Source organism: Carassius carassius, chromosome 14, assembly GCF_963082965.1.
Source record: "Carassius carassius chromosome 14, fCarCar2.1, whole genome shotgun sequence".
NCBI classification, from domain to species: domain Eukaryota; kingdom Metazoa; phylum Chordata; class Actinopteri; order Cypriniformes; family Cyprinidae; genus Carassius; species Carassius carassius.
The window spans coordinates 29,505,279-29,529,053 of NC_081768.1; the positions used below are offsets into that span (position 1 = coordinate 29,505,279).

Consider the following 23,775-nt stretch of genomic DNA (forward strand, 5'->3'; position numbering starts at 1 on the left):
TAATGAGTCCAGGGGCGTGACATTATTCCCCCCTCCCGGAAGATGCGTCCTCACACTGTAGAAACAACATGGGGAGGGGAGTGGGTGGGAACTAGGGAGAAGACTCAGGAGGAGGATGGATATCCGGGAGGGGGCCGACAGAAAAAGTCCAAGGAGAAGACGATGGAGGGAGGAGCCAGGGAGGAGACAAGAGGAGCTTGGAGCAGGAGTAGTCCAGCTGGACCCAGGCAACAGCCATGATGTTGACCCATGGTGGAGCCGACGGAGGGAGGAGCCATGGAGGAGGAAAGGCTGCTGACTTCAGGGGGCTTGAGGGATAAGGGAGCCCGGTGGAGCTGATGGATCAATGGTTGACAGTGGAGGCAAGGGAGAACGGAGCTGAGGTGGAGCCACTGGGTATGTGGGCCAGGGCAGAGTCTAGGCCTCAGAGGCTGGAGGCAGAGGTGAGGAAAACTCTGACCAGGGCAACACTGGAGGATGGCAGTCCGCAATGGCTAGCACCACAATTATGGTGTGCTGAGCGCGAACAGAGGGGCTGCCAGATGACAGCGGTGGAGGAGGCTGGAGGGGGTTGGAGGGCGGTTGTGCATTTTTGAGGAGCAGGCACTGGAGGGCACTTTCTAGGAGCAGGCACTGGAGGACGGAAGCCCCCTCAGGGCTGGACGAGGGAACAAAGTACGAAGAGGGCTGAACAGGTCAAGCGAAGACGACGGAGAGAGGAGAGGGGGCAGTTAGATCTCCATTTCAGACTCCCAGTCAATTAGATCCCCCTCCTGGTTTGGCACCAACATCACTTCATACCCCGGTTCTCTGATAACATAAGTGAGGTATCTCACTATGGGTATCGCCTCAGGCATAACAAATCCTGGAAGCAGCAATTACACCATGTGTGTCAGTTGACAGACCAATCATGACAGTGAAAGACTATAGATTACACAAGACATGTCACTTCAATAGTTTTGAATGGGGAAAAATGCAATGCTCAATATGACCGCTCAATCGCAGGAAGCACCGCCTTCTGAATGAGAGTCACTGCAGCTGCTTTTAGAACCATATATAAACAGTCAGTGTTCTTAGACATGCTCTTAGGACTGTGCATGCGCACTGGCTGATCTAGCCTGAGAAATAAGCTTTTTATAATCCTATTTTAGCAAAAGTTCAACATTTATTACACAGTTGTTCTCAGACTTTTTTGGTGATTTCAAATATGAAATTTAATCCCAAGCTTTGATGTTTCCCCATTCAAAGAGATAGAAGCTGCACTTGGATGCCCGAGAGGTGTTTCAAAGATGGCTGCCGAGTGACATCACTTGTCTTAAAGAGACTTTGCTTAGGACTGAATAAGCCAACGATGGCTCAGTAACATCCATCCTATATAATCTGACAAAAATGTGTGGCGATGCCCAGCTCACCACTGCACAAAAGTCTTGAATTGAAATGCCCTCAAACAACGCCCATGAGGTGGACATGCCTCAGGTACTGTGAGCCCTCAAGCACTTCCGGAGGACTAAGACCCATGCTATTATAACCCTACATAATAGCTTCAACTACCCTTTAAGATAGGCGCTGAGGAGAAGTAGGTTGAAAAAAAAACTGATTACTCCTCCGCAGCACTTTCATTCTGTTTACATAGCAATGCAACGCACTAACAGGGCACAAACAGTGAAGCTGCTCTACTCTTGTTGACAAAAAGAGCGGCGGATGAAAAGCCAATAAATCCACTTGATTACAGGCTAGAGGTGACATGCTCATGCAACTCATGACAAACAGAAATCTCTGCTTGCTGCCGTGATGGAGCGCAGAGAGGTAGATTGTGCAAATAAGCTGACATTGAGACCTGCTGTTCTCAGCGGTGATAGAGCCGCTTCTATACACTTGCTGAACGTTCTTGGAGTTAATGAGAGCCTGAACCGAACAGTCATAAACTCGTAGGCTGTTCCCAAACCTGAGGAATTTCCTGTGTGCTGGGTAGATTTCTATATTGAAATATGCGTCTTCCAGATTGACTGAGGTGAAACAGTTTTTCTCACAAATAAAATGTGACAGCACTTTGAATGTGGGCATTTTAAACTTGTATTTTCTGAAGTGTCTGTTGAGGTTCTGCTAATCCAGAATGGGATGGAGAACTCCCCCTCTCTTGGGAATTACAAAGTACCGGGAGTAAAAGCAGTGCTGGCTGTACTCCCGCGGCACAATTCAGATTCCTCTTTTCCTTAGTAAATAGGATATATCTTCCTCTACAACTTAAAATGACTCCTGCTTCCTCAGATTACACCACAGTTGAATAGCAGTGACTAATGCTCTGAAAAGTGCTTTGGGCTCAAATGGGCCATCAAGGAAATCAATTTTCTCTATGTCAGATAGTCCTGAAAGTCCCAGCCAGAGATCTCGCTCTCCCACCACTACCAAGCCCATGCTGCGGCTATAGATCTGGATTGTGCCGCTGCAGGTTCTCAGGTTGAGATCAGCAATAATGCAGATATCTTCCCAGACAGCTTCAATTTGCCTCTCCATTTCCTCCATGTGCTCTGCTTGATAAGCAGTGAGGAGCATTCAGATCCCTCACTGCCAGAGCAGAGGAACTATAGATTTTCTGAAAAAGCTGAGGCTTTTAACCTGTTAACCAGGCCCCTATTATGGGACTCACAGCTGAAAGTGGCCTACCTAACTTAAAATCGCAACAGTTCCTTTCTTCAGTGTGTTACTGTGTGTGTTTGACGCAATGTATTTTGTTTAAAGCGCTATTTAAATAAAGGTGACTTGACTTGTTACATAATCTTTGGAAAGAAGACCTTTGGGCTTTACTTTTCATCATCCAGAGTTGTTAATGCTCAAAAAGATTAAAAGTTATAGACACTGAAGTGCCTTGAAAAAAAATTGTACCACACTGATTTTATATATATATAAATAAATACATGAAATCAGTCCTGGAGCAATCTAGAAAAGTAATGGGTTGAAAGTTACGTCTCATGAGTTTCTATTTCAAATCTGAAGAAGATGCCATGAAAAATGAGATATTCCTGCAACCATTTTCCTCATACTATGTCTAGTCCACCCCCGCCACACAAATATAAAAAATATTTACTAACTGTATTGAAGGGTTCTAGAAACATTTTTTTGTCATTAAACATACCACTGCATAGTTTTTCAATTTTAAAACAACAGACAGAATCTTAGACATCATATAAGTGATTTATTTGATTGCTAGAATAATACAAATAAATAAGAAAAATAGAAAAAATTTAACTATGTATGCCAGTTACAGTACATCCAGAAATTGCTATATCTGCTCATATAGTTAATTATTTTCTGCTCATATAGTTAATAGTTTTCTTTTCTTTTTTCTCCTCTCCTCTCTCTCGCTAATCTCTCGCTCCGGGTTTTCACAGGTTCATCAAACAACTGTGGTAAGAATTTTTCATCAAGCACGGTGAGTAATGGCTTCTCCTGCTATTGTTATTTGCACCTCTTGCCACATGTATAGTTTATCTCTCTCTGTCGGCGATGAGGGATTCACATGTGATAAATGCAGGGAAATAGATAGGCTGACAGAGAGGGTTTTAGAATTAGAGACACCCATACAAAGATACGGCTTTGGATGCGACTAGCTCAGGGAGTCCTGTATATTGTTCGGTTCTGGTAACAGTGCCTCTGCAGCAGGGTAACTGGGTGACTGTGATGCGGCATACTCGCGGGTCAAAACACTGCTCTTCTGTTCCGATCAAAACATTAAACAGGGTCTCCCCAATTAGTGATGTACCCAATGAGAAACCTGATGAAAGTGCTCTAGTTATTGGTGATTCTATTATATGGAACGTGAAAATAGAGACACCAGCCACCAGGGGTGTAGCAATCTTTTCAGAAGTGAGGGATATATATATATATATATATATATATATATATATATATATATATATATATATTTTTTTTTAAAGAAGTCTCTTCTGCTCACCAAGCCTGCATTTATTTGATCCGAAATACAGCAAAAGCAGTAATATTCTGAAATATTTTTACTATTTAAAATAACTATTTTCTATTTGAATATATTTAAAAATGTTATTTATTCCTGTGATCAAAGGTGAATTTTCAGCATCATTACTCCAGTCTTAAGTGTCACATCCTTAAGAAATCAAATCGTTCTAATATTCTGATTTGCTGATTATCAATATTTAAAACATGAGTACATTTTTTTCAGCATTCTTTGATGAATAGAAGGATCCAAAGATCAGCTTTTATGTGAAATAAAAAGCCTTTCCAACATTATACAGTATATCATTCAAAAAAAAATTTTTTGGAAAATTATAGAAATTAATATTTTTTATTTAGCAAGCTTTAAAATCTCAATCTCAAATAGAAAACAGTTATTTTCAATAGTCTAGTAAAAATATTTCTGTTTACTGTTTTGCTATACTTTGGATCGAATAAATGGAAGCTTGGTGAACAGAAGAGACTTGACTGGTAGTGGATATTATAGGCAACTTTAATTCATCTCTAATTTCTAGCTTTTAATTGGCTTAGAAATCAATAACTGCTGGACAATAAAAAATAATGATGATTTTTTATATACTAACACTTATTTATCACATAATAAGGCATAATAGTTCCTATACTGTAATAAATCTATGTCAATTAGCACTGTTTTGTTCATATACTGTATTTATCACCTGCTGGAGATGACTTGAAAAACCATATATTGTCCCAATATTAATTTCTTTGTGTTTCCATAAGTTTCAGTTCATCTGTCAAAACAACTGTTTTCATACAGTGATAGCTGGATGCTGTTGCCCACATTAGGAGTTTCCTGTTATGACTTTCTGCACGAGAGCGCGCTCCAGCTTCGAGGATAAATGAAACATACACTGCATGAGTGTTTAGCGCTACGTGAAGTTCATCTCACCTTATGGGTCCGAATAAAATATCAGGTCATGCACAGACTATGCTGTTTAAATCTTTATGTATTCACACCAGCTCTTGAAAACCTCTATGCGAACACATTTGACTGAAAAAGTTCGGGGGACGAATTTCCCTGATATTAAAAGTGGGGGGGGGGGGCACGTCCCCTGCTTCCCCCGCGTAATCTACGCCCCTGCCAGCCACCATAGCCCAATGTTTACTGGGAGCCAGAGTGCCTGACATCTTGGCAAATTTAAATGTGCTGGCTAATGCTTAACGTAAATACAGTATGATTTTTATTTACGCAAACGCTAATGATGTTCGACTTCGCCAGTCGGAAATCACTAAAAATAACATTAAAGAGGTGTGTGAACTTGCAAGCACAATGTCAGACACTGTAATATGCTCTGGTCCCCTCCCTGCTTACCGTGGTGATGAGACGCATAGCAGATTGCCATCACTCAATGGCTGGATGTCTGAGTGGTGCCCGCAGAATAACAGGTTTCATAGACAATTGGACGAGCTTTTGGGACAGACCTGACCTGAAAAGAGATGGTCTTCATTCCTCCTGGGGTGCTGCCACTCTTTTTTCTAGCAATATGGCACAAAGTCTTAGAGTTTGTACTTTACTAACTGGGGCACAGGTCAGGAAGCAGACAGACTGGCTAAACCGACCGCCTCACGTCACAGAAATCAGTTAATTCTCAGCACATAGAGACTCTTTCACCAAGATATCACACTATAGAGACTGTGTCTGTTCCTCGAACTAGAAAAAAAAAAAAACCTCTAAACCAATTTAACAGTAACAATTTAATTAAGGTTCAACAAATAAATTGAATATCAGATCCCTTTCTATGAAAACACTTTTTGTAAATTATATTATCACGGATTATAATCTAGTTGTGCTCTGTTTGACAGAAACCTTACTGTTATAAACATGAGCCGCATCCAAAGGGTAAAGGGGGAGGTGTTGCTTCAATTTATAACAATGTTTTCAGTATTTCTCAGAGGGCGGGCTTCAGTTATAACACATTTGAAGTAATGGTGCTTCATATAACATTATCCAGAGAAACAAATGTTTTTGATAAATCCCCTGTGATGTTTGTACAATATAGACTTTAGTAAAGAGTTTGCTGATTTTACATCCGAATTAGTGCTGGCTGCAGATAAAGTTCTTGGTGATTTTAATATCCATGTTGATAATGAAAAAGATGCATTGGGATCAGCATTTATTGACATTCTGGACTCTATTGGGATTAGACAACACGTCTCAGGATCTACTCATTGTCAAAATCATACTCTAGATTTGATACTGTTACATGGAATTGATGTTGATAGTGTTGAAATTATGCAGCCAGGAAATTATATCTCAGATCATTATTTAGTTTTGTGCAAACTTCACATAGCTAAAACTCTAAATTCTACATTTTGTCACAATTATGGTAGTGTTAGGGTTGCTTGGAGAAAAAGGAACCCAAGAGCAGATTCGCAGTTTGGCAAATTTATTGAACAAAAACAAAGGCAATAGTCCAAAACAAATGCTGACAATCAGCAACCAGGTAAGGAATCCAAAACTGAACTGCGTACGGGAACTGGGTACACCAAAAAGAAAAAAACAAGATTAAATAAACAAACAGGGCATGAAAACTAGGCACAGTAGGGCAGTAGTGAAACGGATGGTAGCCAAGACACACTGACAGAGATGCACAGAAAGAGAGAAGCATAAGTATTGAAGAAAATCAATGTGAAATTGAGAGACAGGTGTGTGTGAGGAGAGCTGGAACACTAGTTAGAATAAGGTGCAGCTGTGAAGGTAGAGTGAGTGGAATTAACCACTTAAGACATAACACAACAGAAGGCCTGATGATCAAACCAGCGTCCTGACAGGTAGAACCATCACATCTACCACAAAAGACTGCTTTGTAAGTAATCTTCCTGATGTATCCCAATTCCTTAGCATATCCAAAACCTCAGAACAACTTGATGATGTAAAAGAAACTATGGACTCTCTCTTTTCTAGCATTTTAAATACAGTTGCTTCTTTACGCTTAAGGAAGGTTAAGAAAAACAGTCTGACACCATGGTATAATGAGCATACTCGCACCCTAAAGAGAGCAGCCCGGAAGATGGAGCGCAGCTGGAGTAAAACAAAACTAGAGGTATTTCATATTGCTTGGTGGGAAAGTAATCTATCCTACAGAAAATCATTAAAAACTGCTAGATCTGATTACTGTTCGTCTCTGTATTTATTCAATACAGTTGTTAAGAATAATAAAGCATCAGCAAGTGTTGACATTTCCTAACATCACAGCAGTAGTTACTTTATGAACTACTTTACTTCTAAGATCGATACTATTACAGATAAAATTGTAACCATGCAGCTGTCAGCTAAAGTATTGCATCAGACAGTGCACTAGATATCCCCTGAGGAACAGTTCCACCCATTCTCTACTATAGGCAGGGTGCGATTTGCCGGGGGGGGGGTGCGTGGGATTTCCCCCTTTCTGGTCAATGTATCCCTGCCTCTGCTTAATTATTTTTATCCCCGGTGGGGATAAATTTATCCACCCCTCAAAGTGATCAGTGCTATTACACTAGTGGCGAGACAGATCACAAAACTAATCACGGATCCGTGGTTTGATTAAAGTCAATTTTATTTTAAACTTTGGCTGGCTCTGCCCGCAGCCTCTCTGTATTCACCACTCTGCAGACTTGCTCAATGTCCCGGACACGGCGCTATCTGATTGGTTACACCTCACGAGTAATAGCCTATCAACACTTGCGAGATGGTTGAAGCCGGTCTGCTGGGTAGTGGAGTTGCCAACTTGGCCACTTTGTCACTAGATTTAGCGCCTTTTTGTCCAAAAAAGCGACTAGCGACAAATCTTGTCTACAAGTCTTTTTGGACAATCATTATTTAGTTTCTGAGAGTCTCTGGTGCAGCCGCACGAGTACGAGGTCTCTCTTTCCTAGCGCGAGCCTCTCTCTCTGCATCTACTGTGTTCAGCGAGCGCAGAGAAGAGCAGCACTTTCAGGTAAAAAAAAAAGATATTCTGTTGCTTCTAACTCTATTTTACAAGCAAGTATAGCCGACATCAGTCACAGAACAACCACTGACTTTATCGTATGTGTATTTGATTTCATTAGTGCAGATTAATGTTTGAGAGCTGGTTGTGTAGTCTTAATGGACCGCGTTTCAGTCATTGTAATATTCATTCCGTTGTCTGACAACAGAATCATTAAAATATAGTATAATAAAAAATAGTTTTATTGAGAATTAAATTAAATGGCTAAATTAAATTGCAGTATGTAAGCATAGGGAGGCAATACAATACGACGCACTTACGTCATAAATATGCTAATTAGTGCATGACGTTATACAGTTCATGTTCTCATTATTTATTTTTATGAATTAAAATGTTTCAAAGTACCCCCCCCCCTCTTTTTTTCACAAATCGCACCCTGACTATAGGAGAGGAAGAATTGTATTAACTTGTTAAATTATCTAAACCAACAACATATATGTTAGACCCTATTCCATCTAAGTTCCTAAAAGAGGTGCTTCCAGAAGTCATAAATCCTCTTCTGACTATTATTAATTCCTCTTTGTCATTAGGATATGTCCCCAAAACCTTCAAACTGGCTGTTATTATGCCTCTCATCAAACTAGTTAATTATAGACCGATCTCAAATCTCCCTTTTCTGTCTAAGATACTAGAAAAGGTAGTATCCTCAAAACTATATTCCTTCTTAGAGAAAAATGCTATCTGTGAGGATTTCCAGTCAGGATTTATTCCGCATCATAGTACTGAGACTGCTCTCCTTAGAGTTACAAATGACCTTTGTTGGCATTAATGGAAGTGCGTTAGCATGGTTTAAATTGTACTTATATGACCACCATCAATTCGTAGCAGTGAATGAAGAGGTATCATATGGATCACAAGTGCAGTATGTACTACCTCAAGGCTCAGTACTAGAGCTGTTACTCTTCACGCTTTACATGTTACCCTTGGGAGATATCATCAGGAAACACAGTGTTAGCTTTCACTGTTATGCTGATGATACTCAGCTCTATATTTCTTCATGGCCGGCAAAACATACCAATTTTAAAAACTAACGGAATGCATAGTCAATATAAAAAACTGGATGACAAGTAATTTCTTACTGCTAAATTCTGAAAAAAAAACAAAAAAAAAAACAGACGTGTTAATTATAGGACCTAAAATCTTTGCATGTAATAACCTAGAATGCTGTCTAAGACTTGATGGCTGCTCTGTCAGTTCTTTGTCATCAGTTAGGAACCTAGGTGTGCTATTTGATAGCAAACTTTCCTTAGAAAGCCATGTTTCTAGCATTTGTAAAACTGAATTTTTCCATCTCAAAAATATATCTAAATTACTACCTATGCTCCCAATGTCAAATGCAAAAATGTTAATCATGTGTTTATGACCTCAAGGTTATATTATTGAAATGCTTTATTGGGTGGTTGTTCTGCACGCTTAGTAAACAAACTCCAGCTAGTCCAAAATGCAGCAGCAAGAGTTCTTACTAGAACCAGGAAGTATGACCATATCAGCCCGGTTCTGTCAACACTGCACTGGCTCCCTATCAAACATCGTATAGATTTTAAAATCTTGCTTATTATTTATAAAGCCCTGAATGGTTTAGCACCTCAGTATTTGAATGAGCTCTTGTTACATTATAGTCCTCCACGTCCGCTGCGTTCTCAAAACTCTGGCAATTTGATAATACCTAGAATATCAAAATCAACTGCGGGTTGCAGATCCTTTTCCTATTTAGCACCTAAACTCTGGAATAACCAACCTAACATTGTTCGGGAGGCAGACACACTCTTGCAGTATAAATCTAGATTAAAGACCTATCTCTTTAACCTGGCTTACACATAACACACTAATGCGCTTCTAATATCCAAATCCGTTAAAGGATTTTTAGGCTGCATTAATTAAGTAAACCGGAACCGGGAACACTTCCCATAACACCCGATGTACTTGCTACATCGTTAGAAGAATGGCATCTACACTAATATTAGTCTCTTATTCAGAGGGCACCGTAGCCACCAGATATAGTCTATATCCAGATCAGAGGGTCACTGCAGTCACCCGGATCCAGTGTGGATCAGCACCTAATAAGGACCTCTACAGCCCTGAAAGACAGCAGAGACCAGGACAACTAAATGAGCCCCAGAGAAAGACCCCCCATGTAAAGACCTTAACAGATGATTCTTCTGCACAATCTGACCATTCTGTCACCGATGGAGTTTTGGTTCCTTGCCGCTGTTGCCTCTGGCTTGCTTAGTTGGGGACACTTTATTTACAGCGATAACGTTGACTTGATTGCAAATGATTACACAGGTACTATTTAAACTGAACTGAGCTGAATGATGACATCACTAAATTCAATGATAAATTGCCTTTAACTGTCATTTTGCATTACTGACACACTGTTTTCCTAATTAATGGTGCTCAGTTGCTTTGACACAATCCTTTTTGTTTAAAGCACTATATAAATTAGGGTGACTTGAATTGACAAATGTACCATGAAGTAAAGAATTCACACTCTATTCATATAGACGGCGTTCACATTGATATTAGTGATTACACAGTAATAGTATGCTGATTTCTTCTCAAACAGATGGTAATCATGCAGATACAGCCACATTACCCATAAAACACACTCACATACTGTATATATGAAAAATGTAAAAAAAATAAATAAATAAAGAATAATTTGTGCAAAAGCCGATCGCTAAGTTACGCCTCCATCAGATGACAGGTGCATCACAGCGAGCGTGAACATGAGTTATTCAATAATGGACATAAACAATACTGTCCCTGAAGAACTGAAACATTAACAAAGGAATTACCTTTCCTTTGGTGTACTTCTTACAAAAAGGTGTACTGCTTAAACAAATTTAACATATTTATTCTTTATAAGCTTTCAATTGAAAAAGAGCGATCTGTCGTCGATGCTTGAGGCTAAGACCTTTATAATGATATATAGTTTGTCAAGATTAATTTTGTCCCGTTTCATTTAATCTATTCGTAAACATTGACATGCAAACAAAGAGAGTTCAGTGCTCCCGCGTCCAGGTGTGGATTAACAGGTTATGTGTTCAGTCCATCCCAGCAGTGAAGCTGAGGCAGAAGAAAAAACTGCTCTGCGATTAGGATTAAGTTGATGTGCCACTGACAGCTCAACAGGAGGGGATATGACATCCCTAGCTCCTCCATTAGATTAGATTAGATTCAACTTTATTGTCATTGCACATGTAAGGTACAAGGCAACGATATGCAGTTAGCATCTAACCAGAAGTGCAATAAGCAGTAAGTACAGAATATACAAGGTCTACATATGTACAATAACTATACAGATAAGGCAGTATTGTGGACATAATTTACAGATTTTACATACTATCAGCATGATATACAGATAGGTGTACTAAAAACATACTATACAGATGGATTATGTAAAAGTGTATGTACACTATAGGCAGGAACTATGAACATGAACATAATTTACACTAGTGCAATGGACAGTAAAGTGCATAGAAAATATTTCAATGTGCAAATGGATTACTCAGTATTCTGGATAAACAGACAGTAGTGCAAGTAATAACAAGTTTACTGTTTTTTGATTGTTGTAAATAAATAAATCAGATGTAGTGATGAGGAGGGGTGAGGAGACTGTGTGTGTCTGTGGGGTGGTGGGATGTTAGTGGGTGTCAGAGGGCAGAGTTCAGTAAGGAGACAGCTGTAGGGAAAAAGCTGTTCCTGAATCTGCTGTTCCTTGTCCGGAGGCTCCTGAAGCACCTCCCGGAGGGCAGGAGGTTAAACAGTCTGTGGTTGGGGTGAGAGGAGTCCTTGAGAATGCTGCAAGCTCGACGTAGACAGAGTTTTTTCCGGATGTTCTCAATAGCAGGAAGTGGTGTCCCTGTGATGCATTCGGCAGTTTTCACCACCCTCTGCAGTGCCTTGCGGTCAGCCACGGAGCAGTTCCCATACCAGACTGTGATGCAACTGGTCAGGATGCTCTCAATCGCACCTCATGTTCATGTTGTGCACATCCAGTCTGAAAAACCCCATTCACAGGAACCCTGTGTGAAAAGGGTTTGTCCCAGAAATGCTTCATTTATGAAACGCACGCGGGGACTGCAGGAATTACCGGGGCGTGCAATAGCAGTCACTTGCCTTCATATGGGTCTCTCTCCTTTCCCTGGCCTGCTTGCGGCAACAGCCATTCAATACAAAGTTCTGCATCCGCAAGTGCAAATATGTCATCCTTATGTAGGTATTTGTCATTCGTTGGGGCCCATTACTGTTGGCAGTGTTAATTTAGTTGACGAAGACTATGACAAAAAATATTCGTCAACTAACCTTTTTCACGGACGAAAACTAAATAAAAACTAAATAAAAAGTCAGATATGATGACGAAGAACGTGACGAAATATAACTTACACTTTAGTCAACGAATAAAAATGAGACGAAAATATATGGCAGGGACGAATGGAGAAGAGATCCAATCATAAGTACTCTTTTTGTGGGCCGTGTTGGGAAGAAATCCAATCAGAGCGAATCTTTGAGGGTAGGTTGATCTATGCAGAAGCAGCCGAGCCATTTTAAAAAGCCGCGGCAAATGCAAGCGCAACAGCTAAACGTTAGAGTTTCGAGGACGTTTTCATAACAGTTAAGTTGTTTACATTATATTTAGTTGTGGTTGTACAGTCTTAGTTACATAGCTTTGGGTGATTTCAGTTGACTTTGTTCGTTAGCAACATGCTAACATTTTGCCGTGCACCTGGTCCGAGGGCAATGACAGAACAGAAATGTCAGAGCTAACGTTAGGTCTAGGACGAAAACGAAGAATTGACATCTGGTCACATTTCACATATGACAACAAGGACAACAAGACCGCCTGTAAACCGTGTGGAGCAAAAATCGTTGGGAAAAACACCCGAACTTGAAGCGACATTTACAGATGACTCATCCAGAAATACATGCCAAGGTAAGCATACACTCTAAGGTTATTTTATCAGATAAACCACCGTGTTTCCGCTAGCTGCTAAACTTGGAATAAAATAGAAGCTAAAGAAAACCACTTCTGAACTGTATTGATTAGACGATTGTCTCACTGAATTAATATGAGTATAATATTCAATGTCCTCAAATTGAATCAAATGTGTACTACTATAATGTTAGTAGATGTTGTGGTGTTGTATATGACTGGACTGTGTGTGTGTGTGTGTGCGTGCGTGTTTGTGTGTGTGCGTGCGAGAGAGAGATCTGATGAGATCGTGTCAAGTAAGAAAATAAATCACAACTTGATTCCCCGTTTATTCACCCTCACAGATACAGAAGACGTTTGATGACAAAGATGACCATGGGCCAAGTGGAAATAAAGCTAGTGCTGCTAGTGCAACCCAGCAGCAGGCCATCTCTACAGCTTTCCTATGTTCTTCAAAGTACAAAACCGAATCGAAGGAACAACAGACCAAGTAGCAGGCCATAGCTAGATGGATTGGACGCACAGGTTTACCACTTTCAACAATTGAAGATGAGGACTTTGTGCTAATGATGGAGATAGTGGATAGGAGACTAACAGTTCCAAAGAAAACTAAAATGAGCAATTTGATTGAAACACAGTATGAACATGAAAGACTTAAATTCAAAGAGAGACTGGCTGCTGCCCGGAGAGTATCCATTGGCCTTGACTTGTGGACAAAAGAGGACTGACAGCCTCATTCCTCGCTATAAGTGCATGCTACTTTTGTGTTGAACTAAGTAAACCTGTACATATATTGTTGGCCCTTGAACAAGTAGCTCACCCACACACTGCACAGTGTATTAAGGCATGTGTGGACAAATGTATGCAAGAGTGGGCCATACCAAAGCAGAAGATCCTGACTGTAAAAATGGACAATGGGAGTAACATGGTGGCAGCCTTTAAAAACACCACAGCAGAAGAAACCAGCACTGAGGACGACTACCCTGGGTCCACGATGGAAAGTGACTCTGAAATTGATGACCAGGGGTGAGCCATGTTTAATTTATTCTTTTACATGGCAGTCAATTATCACATGAATGATTTTCCCCCTGCCACACACTACATATATACAGTATATATACAGACACATACCAGCCAATTTATTAGGTTTAGACTTTTTTCTTCTTGTTATTAGTTACCATCATGTCGATATGGAAATGGACCGGACACCGTGTGTGGTGTATACCATACAACTAGTGGTCCACATTTTGCAGAAAGAGATAACTGTCAAAAGAGTCCTCGATAAAGCACGGTCTGTGGTGAAGCTCTTTCGCAAGTCCAGTTGCAACACAGAGGTTATTGGACCAGTGTGGGGTTATTGTTGTAAATGACTGCCCCACACACTGGTCAAGCACATTTAACATGGTCACACGACTCCTCACATTCAAAGATGCAGTCTGTCAAATCTCAAATGACATGGGATGGGACATTTTGCTTACTAGTGAGTGGCAAAAGCTTTCATCATTGCATGACTTACTGCTGCCTTTTGCGGAACACACTAAAACCCTCCAGAGTGACACCACATCAATGTCCCTAGTAGTTCCTGCCCTTTTTGATCTGCTGAGCCACCTAACTGACTTTGCAAAGAACACTCACTTCAGAGACCTCGTCACTCTTGCGGAGAAAATGAGATCAAATCTGAACCAGCGTTTTTCTTGCCTCTTAGATTCAACCGATGAAAAGTTCTCAGCACTTGCAGCAGCTGCCTGCTTTGTTAACCCAACTGTCTGTGAAATCCTTGTTAATGTTGATGTGGCTGATGGAAATATCCAGGAACTGCTGAAACAGGCAGAAGACTATGTAGTCAAATGCACTTTCCCACACACAAGACAGGAGGACCAGTCTGAAGATGATGCAGAAGAAGAGGTTATTGAGGAACCAGAAGCAGCGCCATCCTCAAAGCAGCCGGTGTTTAGGTTCCTCTCAAAATGCCACACCTCAAGGCCTAAACAGAAAACCTCCACAACTAGCATCAGGCAACAGATCATCAAGTACAAGGAAGAACTTTCACATCCCATCACTGAGGACACAGGGACAGACTTCTGGCTAGCAAAGAGTGACAGTTTTTAACACAATTTAAAACCTTTTGCGTTAGACTTGTTGGCTATGCCAGCTTCTCAAGCTTTTGCGGAGAGGGTATTCAGCATCACAGGTGACCGCGCAACAGGGTAAGGGTCACATTGGAGCGAAGTGCTTTCCTTTAAATGAACAGAGACAATTAGAACTGTTGTATTTACTGCTATTTACAGCATTTCCTGTAGTAGTATATGCACAACTTGAAAGTTACTGATCTTGTATTTTTGTTTTTTTATTTAATATGAGCGCAGAGGGTTTTTTTGTTCCATGCAATAATGGCATTACAGCTTAGCATGTAATTCACTTGTCTTGAGTTGAGCTCATTGATATTAGCTCATTGATACTACTTTTAATTATTAACAGAAGAATTAACAGAAGAATATTTTGTGCAATGACATTACAACCAATGCATATTGTCTTTTACATACGTTTTGTTTTTCTTTTCAAATCTCTTTGATTTTGCACACAATGTAATAGATGACGAAGAAGATGATGATGCTTACAGAGTTGTGTGCTTTTTAGTTTAATTTGATATTTACCTGTATTTTCAATGCTGAGAGAGCAGGGGGTTTTTTTATTTACTTGAACATTAAGGAGTGTTTCTTTGGTAGTGTGTGTAATGGCATTACAGCCAATACATCTTTTATTCTACATTTGAGAACTGCACTAATCTGTTCTGTTCAAATCTTGATTTTACACAGAGTAGCAAGGCATTCTAAGACATTGTAGCCTAGCAGTTATTTAACTTCTCTTGAGGTATGTGAACAGTAACAGTAGTGAATTTTTCTGTATTTAGAAACCTTGTGCAATGCCATTACTTTTTATTGTTTTTGAGAATTGCACTTTATTTTTCTTAATGTTTTTGATTTTGCACAGACAGTAGAAGACAGTACGTTTAGAGTTAGGTGGTTGTCTATTTCAATAATACTGTACTTCATCTTGAAAGAATGTCATATGCATTGCATATCATTCAGGGAGAATTTTTTTCAAAAAATATATTTTTCAGAGATATTTATATATATATATATATATTGCATGTTCGTAAAATAAACAAAATAAAGATGTATCAATATAGACATATAGATGTATTTTAATACTGAGTTGGTTACACGTGCAAACATTGTGACTGCTATGAAACACCCAGGCAAGCATTTCAAAATGTGTACCTTCATATCAGAGGACACCTGATGACACCCAGCTCTTGCCTTATGTATTTGAGTGAGAAGTACTCACATTCAGTTCTCAATTCAATGCATTTGTGGCAGCAGATTCTGTTCTTGCCTGATTTTTGAAAGAATCTACCATATGAACGGAGCATTTTCGGCTCTCAAAACAGTGGAATGCATACTGTGTGATGCGGTCCTCCTTGATAGCTATTATTGACTAGGACATTTGACTAGGTCACTTTATACTGTCATCATGTTAAGGCCTTTATCCTTGGAGCTTGAATTAGGCTTTTGCCAGGTTGTTAGGCTCTCTGGGGCCTCCCTGGTCACTAGGGACCCCACTAGGTCTCCTCTTGCTTGAGAGTCTTTGCTCCACTCCTCAGAACTCCATCTGAATAGCAATTCTGAGTGTTTAGGCTCTCTGTGAGCCTCATTGGAAGCTGTCCTGAGTGTTGAATGTAGTTAGGATCCCTCTTAATTTAGAGAGATGTCATACTGAAGTGTCCCTTCTTAGAGCTTGATTAGGCAGTGGTAATGAGTTGCTGGTTCTGTGATCCTCCATAGTACTCCTGGGTTATGAGCATTTGTTAGGCCTACTTTCACTATAAAAAGCCATCCTGCTAAGCTTTTCACTCCCCTGAGCTCCACCTAGTTATTAGTGCCAAGTCATTAAGCCCTCTTTTAGGCCTACTTGACATGCATAAGATGTTGCTAGGCTGTGTCTTGCTTGACATTTATTATGCTAGGCCTCCATTCTCTGAGCTCAGATAGCCTCCTTGGCTACTGCTTTTTTCAGAAGAGTGTTGTTAGAAATCATCTTACTATAGACAGTCTTTTTACTGAGGCCTCCACTCCTAAGTGCTCAGATGGAACCTAAGTTAGGCAGTAGTGTCAAGTAGTTAGGCTCTTTGTGTGACTCCTTGGTAACTGCCATTAACCTGTTAACGTACATCTGGACGTGGGCGCACTGAACTGTCCTTGTTTGCAAGTGTCAATATTTACGAATAGATTAAATGAAATGGGACAAAATTCATAAATACAAACTATATATCATTATAAAGGTCTAAGCCTCAAGCATCAATGACAGATCGCTGTTTTTCAATGGAAAGCTTATAAAGAATGTATATGCTAAATTTGTGTAAGCAATAAAAATCAAATGTACTCTAAGTACTCTCTCATGACAGCTCGTGACGCGCACTCTGACGCACCTGTCATCTGATGGAGGCGTAACTTAGCGATCAGCTTTTTCTTTATTTGTTTAATTTTTCAACATTTTGCATATATATGTGTGAGTGTGTTTTATGTTGAATGTAGCTGTATCTGCATGATTACCATCTTTTTGAGTGCAAATCGGCATGCTTTTACTGTGTAATCACAGCTATCAATGTGAACGCCGTCTATATGAATAGAGTGTGATTATTGACTTTATATGGCGCATCTCTATGATTACCAACTCTATAACTGGACATCAACACATGATAATTGACTTTATGACCAGAACTCATTGTAAATGCTGCATTTCTAGCAATCTCATGATGTACTGTAACTGGCATACATAGTTAAATATTTTTTTTTTTTAATTTTTACTCAAAATATTCATATTGTATTTTTCTAGTACTCAAATTAATCACTTATATGATGTCTACGTTTCTGTCTATTGTTTTATAATTGAAAAACTATGCAGTTGTATGTTTAATGACTAAAATAGTTTGTAGAACCCCTCAGTTGTTAAATATTTTTTTATATTTGGGGGGTGGGCGGACTAGACATAGTCTCAGAAAAATGGTTGCAGGATTCTCATTTTTCATGGTATCTATCTTCTTTAGATTTGAAATATAAACTCATGAGATGTAACTTTCAACCCATTACTTTTTCTAGATTGCTCCAGGACTGATTTCATGTATATATATATATATATATATATATACTTTTAATATTTTTGAGCATTATCAACTCTGGTTGATAAAAAGTAAAGCCCAATGGGTCTTCTTTCCAAAGACACCACAATTATGTGTGTAACAAACATAAGTAAGGAACTGTTGCAATTTTAAATTAGGTAGGGCACTTTCAGCTGTGAGTCCCATAATGGGGGGTCTGGTTAACAGGTTAATTTAAAGAGCATTGCTAGTCCACTTCTCGTAAAGTGTTGTCCTTTTTAAGCCTACACTCTCTAGAACTCTGATTGAGTAACACCTCTGGGTTGTTAAGCTTTCTGTGAGCCAACTTGTAAGCTGTCCATAGTGTTGAACATAGTTAGGCCTCCCTTTCACTTTAAAGAGCTGTTATGTTGAGCCCTCCATTGACAGAACTCCAGTCATCGAGTACACTCCCTAAAATATGTTCTGCCCATGGGCTGATCAGGCTGGCCCTGCAGAGAAGAGAGAAAGGGTGCATGCTGGGATTTTCTCGGAAAGAGTATGCTCGGGTTTTGGCTATAGGAAGTTAAGTCATGACAGTTGCTGATGCATACCTTATAAGGATTGGGACTTCAGTGTCAGCCATTTAGGCATGGCAGACTGAGTATTTTGTTCCCCATAATATCCACTAGATGCAGTGCAAATTCCCATTTGAAAGGGAGTGTTTCAGGTTACGCACGTAACTATAGTTCCCTAAGAAGGGTAATGAGTCCCATTACATTGCTTCAGGTGTTCCTGTGTATATTTTCTTCAAAAAAGAAGTGGATGATGTGTTCTACAGGCACTCTTTTACACTCATGGTCACACTTTAATGACTATTGCCAGGCAAAGTCAAGTTCATTCCCCATAGTGTTCACTAGAGGATGCAGTGTCTTGTTCCTCTTCTCAGGGAATCATGGTTACATGTTTAACCTCTCAAATTGACCATTGACACTCCTAATTGAGATTGTAGATAGAGTGTCAATGGTCTATTTGAGAGATAATGATGTTCAACTTACCTTATGATGCTTTTGAGAAATGCAGCCCAAGTTAAACATGTAACCATGATTCCCTGAGAAGGAGAACAAGACACTGCATCCTCTATTGCACATTATGGGGAATGAACTTGACATTGACTGGTGATCGTCAGTGTGACTATGAGTATAAAATAGTGCTTGAGAGATAGGTGGTGGTAATGCACTTATAAGTCTGTGATCCACCGTAAAGCAAGAAGAAGAAGACGCCTCATGCACAGGCTGTGTTTTGAGGAGGCGCTCATTTAGTTCAGACAGTTCAGGCATTGCAGTGCATTAGAGGTAAAAAAAAAAAAACAAAAAAAAAAACTATATAAATACTGTTTAGTTTCTTGCACAGACCGATCATTTTTTGTCTTTACACAACAGTGTTTCGCAACGAGCCGCAGTGTTTAATTTGGTTTTGTTTATGTATGTTTTTTTGTTTTATTGTATGTTTTAGGCGTGATTCCCATCAACTTGCATTATATGACTAACAGACTGCAACGGTTTGTTTTAAAAATATCAGTTTGTGTTCTACTGAAGAAAGAAAGTCACAGTTGTAACCTTAATAATGTTGTAAGAATAATACTGATAAACCAATTCATATACCAATACATTTCTGTGAACTATCTAAGACAATATATAGCCCTATAGACATGGTATGATGTGTTTAGCATGCATGTACCTTTCATGCCAGGGACACCAGGCCGCCCAGGTAAACCCCGCTGACCCTGCAGCCCATTAGAACCAGATAAACCTGGGAATCCTCGAGAGCCATGTGGACCTGGTGGTCCTGGAGGCCCTGGGGGTCCCACCCGTGTGTAGCAGTGTTCACAGCTTCTGTGATGACTGTGTTGACTATTCAATAGTAGAGCAGCAATCTCAGCTGTAACATTAAACATAATAAAACATAATAAGATACTATCATGCCTCTGGCCCAGAAGCCTTTATTTCTACTGAATGTGTACATCCTGTGTTTATAGAAAAGAAAAAAAAATCCACTCACCAATACACCAATAAATAAATTGTTTGTTTTCAAATAAACTGTATTCATTATTTATTATTAAATCTATCGTAAATTTTGTCCTTCAACCAGGAGACTCCAATATTATAAAAAAAAGAAAAGAAAAAAACAGTGATTGATTGTAGTAAAACTGAAAGCAGTTTTGTCTTTCAGAAGCAGATTTAATATATATATATATATATATATATTGTTTGTTTGTTTGTTTTCAAATATACTGTATTTATTATTTATTATTAAATCTGCTTCTAAAAGACAAAACTGCTTTCAGTTTTACTACAATCAATCACTATTTTTTTTTTCTTCTTTTCTTTTTTTTATAAGATTGGAGTCTCCTGGTTTAAGGACAAAATTTATGAATCACAACTTGGCGCATTGGTGTCTGAGTTTGTGTTACTTGCCACAATAGATTTTCACCTGCATTTACTGGGTTGGTATGTGCTAATTTCAAACCTTTTCTATCTTCCTATCTTACATTCAGCTCACAGCATAAATGAGTAACCCCCTCTAAGATTTAATAAATTCAGTTATTTCTTTTTACTTATAAGACATATAGTGGTTTTCTACAGAAGATCAAGGCAATAAACAGGTTTATTCAGTTTATTGAACAAATCACTTCAACAGGAGTAATTTGTGACAATAAAAATTGTTACATACCTTAGTGAATCATTATCGGACTAAAAGTCACCATGGACCATTAATTGGATAACTGGACAATATAAACAATGTATGTACAATTTTATGAATGCACAATATTAAAATGAAAAATTTAATTGAAAAAAAATAACAAATAAATAAATAAATAAATAAACTATGACAATTGAAAGATGTTCAGCTAATGCTAAATAAATAAATAAAGCAGAGACAGTAAAATGTAAGTGGTAACAATGTCACAGGGTCACAACCTCAGTGGAGAAACCCTTACTGAGCCAGCTGGTGTTGGACTGTAGCCTCCTATAAAACTTGCAAGTCGGAAGGAGAATGAACAGATCATGGCTGGGATAGGATGCACCTTTGATAATCCCATTCTAACTTCTCAAGAAACAATTCTTGTATGTTTCACCATTCGCTAGAGTGACTTATGGTCCAATGCTAAACAATTGCGATAGAACATTGAGATGCAGTTGATAAGTATACTCTTGATAATACTTCAGTCAAAATGAACAGTATCCTGGGATAAAATATAGCTTTCAGGAAATAAAGATGCTGCTGTGTGTTTTTTTTTATTTTTAAGTTTAATGAGGAGTTCATGGACCAGATGAGATCTTAAAGCACACTCCACCATGACTCTATGGCTGATGTAAACATACATTGCACATGGCTATTAGTTTGTTTGAAGTCCACAATGAATTCCATGTTCTTCTGGGTGTTGTGGCCCATGTTGTTGTTAGCAAATCACAGTCAGGTGCTAGACTTCATCCCTGTAAGCCATCTCATTATCTCAGATTAAGCCAACCACTTTGGTGTCATTTGAGAACTTAATGGTATTAAGCCTGGGACACACCAAGCTGACGGTCAGCTGCCAGACAATGTAAGGTGGTTTCTGAGTGTCAGTTGGCTTGAATTTTTTTAGTGTGCTCCGCACCATTGGCTCTAGTCACCTCCTGGTATGGGAGACATATGTTCTCTCACACAATCGCAGAGCATACACCAGGGGTTCTCAACCCTGGCCCTTGAGACCCACTTGAGTTTGATCAAGGTTGCTGCTAAACTCTGCTGAAAAGTGAAGGACCAGAGTTGTGAACCCCTAGTGTACACGCTAGTTGTCAGCTGTAGTCTGTTATCCAAATTAACAGGGGGTTTGTTAGTCAAAAAGTATAATGCCCAGTTGATCAGTGATGTGCTAATCCATAACTGGGTAAGCTTGGAGACCAGAATTGAGGAGATCACAGTACTGAATGGTGAACAACATTGTGACATAAGAGTTGGGACTGTCCAGGTGTGTCAGAGCAGTCTTGAGTGCCATGGAGATAGTGTACTCTATTGACCTATTTGTGCAGTGGGAAAACTGGCAAGTGTCCAGGGCAGTAGGAAGAATGGCTTTCAGATGTGGTAAGACCAGTCTCTCAAATCACTTAGCAATGATAGGGCTGAGTGCAATTGGGTGGAAGTCATTCAAGGCAGAACAAGGACAAGTTCCTGAGCCAGACTGGAAATATCCGTGAAAGACCTCAGCCAGCTGACCTGCACAAACCCTGAGCACACACCTAGTTATTCAATTTGAGGCCAGCTGCTTTCCTTAAATCCATTGTGATTAAGGTATTAAATAACTGAGCGTGAGAGGTGTAGTTCACCAGGTTCACCAGGTAGAGGATCCGATTTTGATGTTCTGTTCAATTCAATTCAATTCAAGTTTATTTGTATAGCGCATTTTATGATACAAATTTATTGCAAAGCAACTTTACTGTCAACGGTGAACAGTGTGTTCTTGTTACCCTGGTCAAAGCAAGTATTAAAGTGGTGAAACGTTTTGGGAAGGGAGGCAGAGCTGAATGTGGTAAAGAACTGGGCATCTCGAAATCGGCAATAATCCAAATGCCTTTCCACATACATAGGGGGTCAGCAGAGATTAAGTGTTCTTCAATTCCCTGTTTGTATGCACATTTAGCCTTGATGATGCCCTCCTGGGTTTGGCTATGGCTGAGCTTTACGCTTCCTGATTTCCAGACCTGAAAACTGAATCTCTAGCAAACCTTTATACCTTTATGTATATTGTCAATTGTATATATGTTGTGTTGTTTATACTGCCTTGTTACAGATACTTGAACTTAAGAATTTCACTGCAAGTACACCAGTGTGCATGTATGCAACAATAAAGAAATTTGATTTGAATGAGTGTGATGGCATGAGCAGGAAACACTCTCAAGTCTGTGTGTTGGAATTGGTGCTGAAGAACAGAATCTGCACCCTCTGACCTCATCTTGCTTCCTTTCATTGACTACCAGTCTATGATGAGGAAGACAGGACAAAGAGAGAAAGACAGTCCAAGGTGGGAAGAGAGGTGACCCTATATAGGCATCAGCAACATTAGTAAATGTGGTTCCAAAATTGTATGGCCTCTTGTTAAGCACTAGAATTTCTGAAGGAATCTAGGAAGTATATAGGTTGCAATAACTGAAATCTCCAGCAACAATAAAAGCCCAGTCTGGATGTAGTGCCTGCAGTCTACTGATAGCAGAATGGAGTACTTTCATGGCTATTCATCTCACATTAATTCACAACCCACAGAAGTACTGTAAACACATTAAACCATTTCCAGAACCCATGGGCCAGTTGCATAAAAGGTTAAGACTAGTCTTAAAAGTTAGTCAGCTAATTATTTGTTCATATTTATTTGGTCATAGTTTTATTTTATTTTTTTATTCAGATATATAAAAGGTAGATTAGTCCAAGTTGAATCCAAAAATAAGATTGATTACACTTTGGATTTCACTGCTAGCAGGTCAAACTTGTACATAAGACAGTGACTTAACAAATAGGCTAAGTTTATGCAACTGTCCCCAGTAAGTACTGTAGCCAAAACACAGTAAACACATTAAGCCATTTCCAGAACCCATATTTGCAAAATGTAGACTACTGGGAAGTCTGGTTCCCTTTCAGTTGGTCACATTCTACGTTACGTCAGAAAGAGACTGACGAATGGGATC

General features: G+C 39.4%; 1 protein-coding gene across 1 annotated transcript in view; it reads right to left on the reverse strand.

The window, feature by feature from the left end:
- Window positions 1–23,775, reverse strand: part of LOC132157463 (collagen alpha-1(XXI) chain-like) — a 124,998-nt gene that overhangs the window by 4,410 nt on the left and 96,813 nt on the right. Inside the window, exon 27 of the mRNA XM_059566822.1 lies at window positions 19,793–19,993. Within this exon, the coding sequence (XP_059422805.1) occupies window positions 19,793–19,993 (201 nt within the window). The remainder of the gene's footprint in view (window positions 1–19,792; window positions 19,994–23,775) is intronic.